General features: G+C 33.7%; 1 protein-coding gene across 2 annotated transcripts; it reads right to left on the bottom strand.

The window, feature by feature from the left end:
- Window positions 1–1,766: 1,766 nt before the first annotated feature.
- LOC135148319 (uncharacterized) lies at window positions 1,767–8,113 on the bottom strand. Of its 2 annotated transcripts, XM_064082965.1 has the most exons (10): window positions 7,923–8,113; window positions 7,742–7,794; window positions 7,488–7,664; window positions 7,029–7,111; window positions 6,790–6,908; window positions 5,511–5,591; window positions 4,852–4,989; window positions 3,921–4,010; window positions 2,559–2,612; window positions 1,767–2,303 (listed from the first exon to the last, which is right to left on the bottom strand). In XM_064082965.1, exons 1-10 carry the CDS (start codon window positions 7,923–7,925, stop codon window positions 2,097–2,099), a joined length of 1,005 nt encoding a protein of 334 aa, XP_063939035.1. In that variant the 5' UTR covers window positions 7,926–8,113; the 3' UTR covers window positions 1,767–2,096. The 2 variants fall into 2 exon arrangements, with proteins under 2 accessions (XP_063939035.1, XP_063939034.1); XM_064082964.1 differs by lacking the exon at window positions 7,923–8,113 and having other exon boundaries at window positions 7,742–7,807.
- Between the last annotated feature and the right edge of the window lie 104 nt (window positions 8,114–8,217).

The raw sequence follows: 8,217 nt of genomic DNA, 5'->3' as shown, positions 1-8,217 counted from the left end.
CATGTATATTAAAATTATAATAGTTCAGGCTTATATGCACTCCAATAAAAATTAACAAAAATTGAAGAGCTTGCGGTGATAGCCATGAGTTTGGCATATATGTTTTCAAATTTTTTGGAAGGGAAATAATTCTGATGTTGGAGAGAAAGCTGATACCACCACTTTACCGATGGCATCTGTTCATGGAGAGATTGTTGGTGACATCCTGAAATTGGTGAAGGACCTTTTAGATGATAATGTTACAAAGAGAAACAAAAACTGATTTACTTGATGTATGAAGATGCAGCGCGTACAGAGGTATTTTCAATTTTGGCAAAAAAAGAAGAGTTAACGACAGATGCAGTTTGTCGTTTAACCTCACGTAAGTAATTAGTGTAAATCAGGTTAATCTCATCTCCTTTTTTCTCATATAATAATAACTACCAGGGTTTGGAAATTATAGATTTATTGTGCTCAAGTTGAGATGATAATTCACTGATCCACAAAATCTAATTTGATACTTTTCGTTTTGAAATAAACGTTATTTGGTTTTTGATACACATTTTATTAATTCTTTGATTGTAAAACAAAAAGTTTTATTTTTCATTTATAATATTAATTTATTTCTAAAAAATAAAAAGAATATTAATTTTAACAATATAATAAAAAATTGTAAAATTTTATGCTAAAAAATCAAACATTCCAAAGGAGGGGGCTAAAATTTTCCCCGCAGGCGGATATCTTAAAAAAGTAGCAGCAGTAAACCACTCCTGGTAGTGCAGTTCGAAAAGACTGCAAACTTCAAACTTTTCTGACACAAGGTGCTTTTGTACTGGTGGCGGGACCAGGTATAGCCAGCCTGTAGCATTAATTTGCTTAATCAGTCTAGGCTTTTAACGTCTTTTCTGAATATCACAGGAACATAGAAAATTTAGCGGATGCTAAAATATATATTTTATAAAAGTAATATATATATTTATTTAATGTAAAAAATAATAAATATAACTAAAACAAAAATGAAAGGAGTGAATATAATAAATAGAGAAAATAAAATAATGAAAAAATAATAATTAATCTAAAATCATTTTATTATTTTGCTCTTATAGGTTAAAGTTGCATGGATTTTTAGGTGATCGAATTAATGGATTTGCATCTGGTCTGTAAATTTTGTTGAGATTATTTTGTAGTTCAGATCGATATATTTTCTGACATATTCTGTTGAGATTATTTTGTAGTTGAGGTCGATATTTTTTTTGACATGTTTTTAATTTAGTCGAACTTGACGACATGTTTTTAATTTAGTCGAACTTGGCTTGGTCGGCCGTCTAATATAGATTTTGATATGTGCTCTTGGCGATTTTGATATGTGCTCTTGGCGTTACTTGTGTATCTTGTTATGTTTGTTACTCTTGTATTTAGTTGTGTTTGTAGTCAATAGTATTTATTTTGTTATTATTTCATGTAGTATTTGAATTCGTTATAATTTTAAAAAATTTAGTACTACATTTCAAACGAAATAAAAATTTAGTTGAGTATAATAACCCAAATAATTTTAGTTCTCATTCAATATTAATTTTCCCCTGTCTATAATCGATATATATTCAATTCGGCTACCAAATTCCCGAATGCTTAGCCCTCCCGGTCACCACTCATGTAGTCAATCAGCTATTTGCAATGTCAATTTGAATCAGTTAAATACAGTGTTCAAAATTCAAATCCACGCTAGTACACTAAGAAACCATGAAACACAACATAAGATACATGCTTAGTAATAGTGAAACATGATCGAAGCAAATAATGTATTTGGTTAAATATCAAAAAAATAAATAAAATTATCATAATGATTTGTTACAATGCTTTCACGTGCAGATTACAGAAATTAAGGCCACCTGAAACAATACAAATAGTTGTGGTCATCTCAGATCTGAAATTTGACTAATATAGAGAGCATTTCTAACGGTGTATTTATTATCTTTTGCATAAAATAATGAATTTCAGATGATTCACTAAAGCTGCAATATAGAAACGATGTACAACAGTTAAAATCTCGCTGCCATCTATTTGTTGTCGTCCAAGTCCAACTTATTATAGATGAAAAAATAGGTATTTCAATCATTCTAATATTCCTCATCATATCCATAATCATCAATGTAGTCTTCTTCATTACCATATTGCAAGCCCTCAGAAAATTCCTCTGGTCCACCTTCATTCTCGTTTTCTGGAAGCAGTTCAGAGTCATTTTCCTTCATATTCTGCTTCACGTATTCTGTTCCACTGGCGTACACCTCATCATTTAGACGGCTTTTCTTGTTATCTGGAGAAACCTGTTGGGAAAAGTGAAAGTAACAATAAACAAAGGATTCGGAGGTGATGAAACTCAAATAATGTCATGATATCTGTCAGCCATAGAAGGCCCGACAGAAACAGGAGAATTGCGAATTGCCCAGATATTTACAACTTAAAAAGACATATGGTTAGATACAGATATGAAGGCCGTGTTTGGAAGTCAGAGGTTTGAGAAAAAATTAGATGTCTGGGCCATATTAAAGGGCCGAAACAGAAAGAGATGATCAACATACCGAGTCATTAAAAAGTTCGTCCAACACATCATAGTTGATCTTCGAGTCAAGCTTCTGCAAAATGAATTCACAACTTACATTAATGACAGTCGTTAACAGAAGCATACATTTCAAGAAATTAGCAACAAGATACAACTTATCTCCCAATACACGGAGCACAATACAAAACACACGGAAAGCTAAGGTTTAGAATATATAAAGACTGCTCATGCAGTATCTTTGAATTTAAAAGAAATATTCACCACATAACAAAACAATAACTTTTAATATATAATACATTCCTTTAGCTCAAAAATATTAAATTAGGTGACTCCAGTAGCAGAGATGCAAAGCACCAAAGCCAGGTTTCCTTATAAACTCAGATATATTATTCATAACTTTTAATTCAGGGAACGTATTATAAAGAAAAAGGAGCTTCTCTGTGGCGATTAGGAAAAGAACAACCCTCAACCGAATACTATCTTCTAAAACATGACTCCTGCAGAGTAAAGCTATAGTCCCTCAGCAACTTTCTGCTCAATTTTATCCGCTTCACTTCTTGGTCTTTTCTTCACTTACAATTATTATATATAATTACAATTACAATTATGTTTATATGCTACAAAAGTAACAAATATTAATTTGCCACATTTTCATATATGCAGAATAAGAAATCTGATCTGAGCTTAAAAGAAGCAATTTTACTGGCCCAAGTGTTAGTAGGCATACTTCAAGGCAATTATTTAAATAATTTGTTTATGATGGTATGCACCATCAATTTTCTTCAATTATTGATACATCAATTACCTAAAGAATTTCTCATGATACTCACTGTCAGTTTTCTTTTTATATTAATTAGGATGGAAGTGAATGAAATTGCATAAAAACTTAATACTATGTAGGTTAACTAACATTCCTCGACCCTGGGTGAATACGTAAAGAAATCTATAGGGCTTCTTTTTAATATTATTTAATCTAAGTTTCATTGTGTTGCATGCTAGATAACAAACAGCGAACTACTTGTATATGTATAATATGTTTAACCACCAAGTTCGGGATGGATTGGTGTGGTTCCTCTACGCCTAGGACACCAGAATATCGAACCATGAACGAATAAAGGCATGAGAGAAAAGCATATTGGCTAGTGATTGTGAGGCCCCAATTCTTGATTGGAGGGGACACCAAAGGCCTCTGCCCTTCCATCCCTTGGTTGGATAGGTAGATATAATGGTACTTGTTACGATGACTCCTAAAGTTCGCGTTATGAGTTATGAGTTGCAAGTCTTTGCACTTGGTCAGGGTTTGCATGAACACAGACACTACAATCATTCCCAAGACATCAAACTTCAATAATATAATTCCGGTCACCAACTAACATAGTACCTTCTTGGCTAGCATTTGGCGGGTTGCTTCTGCAGCAGTTCGAGGAGGAGCTGCATTTTTAGCCTCTGCTGCACTTTTTTGTCGTCTTTCCTGCAAATGATGATTTAAGTAAAAGGAAGTCATCAAGTAGTGGTTAATTGATGAATAGCATTTTCTCATGCTTTTAGAGGGAGATAGAAAACCGTAATATTAAAAAAACCTAATATATAATAGGTGAGTGATCCAATTGCACTTCAGAAAATTCTAATAGTGTGAGGGTGAAAAATCCACTATGATTGATTTGCAGGACTGGTAGGTAGAAAAATTACTTTAATCAATAGTAAACAATATTGTTTCCCCCAATTTAGTGATCACTAGGACCAGTTAAGTACATACTCCATAACTGGGTAGCTTCAAAATTACAAGACCAGGTGCGAAGGCAGATCCAAAAAAATTCTCGATGAGGTATGTATCACTCTATCGAATGAAAAAAGATATGTATTTATCAAAATAAATACTGATTGCAGTATAACTTCATTATAGTTACATATCAACACAAGTTTTAATCGTTCCCTAGACCTATAAAAAAGATATATGTTTAATGTTAGTCAGTACCTCCATTGTTTGAGAAATTCATAGTTCCATTCTCATACTTGCAGCTTTTACGGTGGTTAAGATATTTAACAATCACTATTCACAAGTTGTGTCTGGGTCAGAAATTGGAATTTAATGATTTTGCCTTGGGTTGCAAATGTGATGTGTTAGACATCTCCATAATTTTCGAGACTAATCATCACATAGAAAAGATGCAGGGTTTTCGTACAAAGTTGATAAAAATAAAATCAATTCCAAAAAATGCCAGTATGCCTAGGCCTATGCGAAAATCCCTGTAGGAACTCAAACAATCACAATTAAACAATCAATATCTAACTTTCATATAATCAAAACTAACCTTTTTCGATTGTTCCATGGCTGCTGCAACTTCTGCAGCAAGCTTTCTAGCATCCTCCATGTCCTCAGGACAATTCCGCATATGCGCTTCACACGCCTCCTTTGCAGCAGCTGCAGCAGCTTCCTTGGCTAGTTGTTCCTATATATCCATTCGGCAGTAATTTCATCAGTATAAAAGGCAGTAACAAGTAAAAAACATAAACATGCAGGAGCAATCCAATGAATTAAGACAGTAGTCTACTCTAGGGGAAAAGATAAAAAAATGAGAAATAAAAAATTTCAGCTTGTTTTTCCAGCAAAACATAGCACCCTTCTATCTGAGTGATAAGTCTAAAGTGCTCAAGCATAACAGAGTACAATAATTTTTTCCAATTTGGTTAGAATTCTATGTTTAGCAGACTGGAACTTGTTTGTCCCACCTGTTGCTTATAGAGACCTAGGTGAGGGCCATGTCACCTGTGCAGTCAAGACCCGTGGTTTCCTAGATGCAATTACGCGCAATGACACTCATGGTGCCAAACACTATTTGAAAGATTGGTTCTCTACTAATGCAACTCATCACTGACTAGTCTAAATCTGATGGCTAAGTTGAAAAGCTTTGATGCAAATAACAAGATGTAAGATAATGCTGAAGTGAAAGGTAAAATTTTTTCATATCACCTCAACATATTCTCTATTCAATTCTTCCCAGATGATCTTCTTGTACTGCATCTCCTCTGCAGTGTGAATGTAGTTATCTACCTAAACAAGACAATTCGTGAGGAACAATTCAATGTATATGGATGATGGGCCATGGAGCCCGTCCAGATATAGTTTGATAATAGAAAATCTAAACTAGTAAACAACAAATTATAACTAAGTTGGCAAATGGTCTTTGTATTGTCATCTAGCTAATATATTAATTACAATAAGGGACAAACAGGAAAATACGGCAATAATTGGAGTCACGTAACTGACACCATAAAGCATCCCCCGTTCTTGCATTACGTGAATTTTAGTAACTATTAGCACTTTATGTCTATCAGACTTGACCTTTAATTCAGTGACGTCTGGGTAAGTAAATATCTTAAAGTTTCCAAAAGAGAAAAGATCACCTCTCAAAGGACTCCCTCATGATCAGAGAAAAATTACCCTACTGGAACTTGCTGATGCCGACATGGGCTTCAATACCTTGTGCATAGATCAATAAAAGGCGATATTGCCCAATAACTAAATTTTTAGAAATAGTGACACGCATACTGAAATCCCTACTGATCTAATTCATTAATTCCTTTACCAACATATTTAGAATTTGACATTTAATCATACAGTTGAGGGATAGTTTTCAGCTTCACTGTTAAATAATTTTGTTCTTTGCCCGCATTTATGCAAAATAATACTATCATCTCACACTTGCATCCTGTTAATAACTTCTTACACTCACAGTATGGGGGATGAAAAAGTGTATAATGAATTCTAGAATCCATATTTATCCCAAAAAATTAAAAAGGGCAATATATTAAGAGAATAAAGATGGGAGGGCAGAATGACAACTTGAGAGAAGCAACCGCATATCAGATAAATCCCCAAATTGCCTACTTTATCCAATTTTGCATATTTAATTATTTTCCATTTGGTGACAAATATAAATAATAAACTAATTATGTTTGTCAACTTTCTTGTTTCATATTTAATAAATGGTAAAGTATAGGGCAGAGGAGGTGAATTTGAACTTTAAATTCTTGTATCAGAAGGAGCACCTTCACCATCTCTTAGTAATTTAATTTATTCTTAGAAATCTAATGTGAATCGTTTGCATCTTCCTTCAACTTTTAGATGCATGGTCTCCAATTTGACATAAATGCACTCGTTACAGCAAACCTCACATGCAAATTACATTGCGCTAAGGGAATAAGCTACAATAACGGAAGATCACAGGTAAAGTGACTAAATTACAAACCTCAAGATCTTCAATATCAGACAGGGTTTCTGATGCAGGTGATTCAGCACACTTATAATCAGTACCCTGTAATTTGCTATAACTAGCATCATCAATGGGCACTTCCTTGGTAGCACCCCCTAAAATTCAGAAAATTTAGGAAACATCTTATGCACACATCCTTGTCTCTGGAAATAAAATAACACAAAGTAACTGCAGCTATTGTCGTAATATTTGATGGCGATCAAGGATAAGGTTACCAGCATTAACATGCTCTGAAGAGTGCAGATTTTCATCTTTGTCATGTAGCCTTGATGTGCCCAAATTCAAGGTGTCAAATCTGCTATAAATTTGAAATAACCTATCAACTTACCAGGACCGTTAATATGTTTTGTTTCCTTATCAAAGCAGGTCAAATGCCCACTTACCTGAAACAAAATACTCGAGTAAGGTGTATATATTTACTCGAGGGTGAGCAAAGGGATGACCATGTACTATATCATCAATACTAATTGACCATGTACTACCAAACAAAAAAATTAACATTTAAAATAGACTAAATGCAATCTGATAATATAAACTACTAAAAAAACTTTGAGATCAAACAAACTTACTGATCCCTTTGATCTTAATATATAATCAGCTTTGTTGTTTCAAAAAAATTATGTAGCTAACACATTCTATAAGAAGATTATATTTATATAACATGCTGTACATACCATTTTCCTTTAGTGCCAGCCAGATTGGTGTAAAAACTCAGCATGATATGATCCAAGCAAAGAACTAAGAAGAAATAATATTTAAAAAAAAGCAAAGGAAGTGTTACTTTATGTGAAGTATGTGAGCACGAGATTCCAAATAACTCATAAGACTTCAAGATAACTGGACAGTTGTCCCTGCATTCATATAGAGAATACAGTTATGTATTCTATGACGTCAAATTTAGATATATGCATGAACAACTCATAAGAACCTTTTAAGTAACAAACACATGCCCATCTTCATCAAAACTGTCACTATACACAACTTCATCAAAATCATCAAATATCAAAATCACAGAATACAAAAAATATCAAAACTCTCAGGTAATAATCAAACACTTAGACCGTAAGAATTTGAAGTACTAAGATATATAAGAGGCGAAAGAGAATTACCATTCTACTAAGAAGATGGGGAGAAAAGAATAACAATTACAATCAAGATTCACCTCTGAAATAATCCAAAATTTCGGTCAGTGAGTATCAACACATCTCCATAAAGCAAGATAAAAGAAGTAACAGAAGAATCAGAGATAAAACTAAAGACATAAACATAATAATCAACATTCAAAAGATATTAACAGCAAAACAATTTAAAATAAAAGAGAGAGAGGGGGGGGGGGGGGCGAGGGGGGGGCGAGGGGGGAGAGGGAGAGAGAGCGAGCGAGCGAGGGGAGGGAGGGAGGGAGGG

This window comes from Daucus carota, chromosome 8, assembly GCF_001625215.2.
Source record: "Daucus carota subsp. sativus chromosome 8, DH1 v3.0, whole genome shotgun sequence".
NCBI lineage: Eukaryota > Viridiplantae > Streptophyta > Magnoliopsida > Apiales > Apiaceae > Daucus > Daucus carota.
Note: the sequence above shows the minus strand (reverse complement) of the source record. Positions and strands in the feature narration are given on the sequence as shown.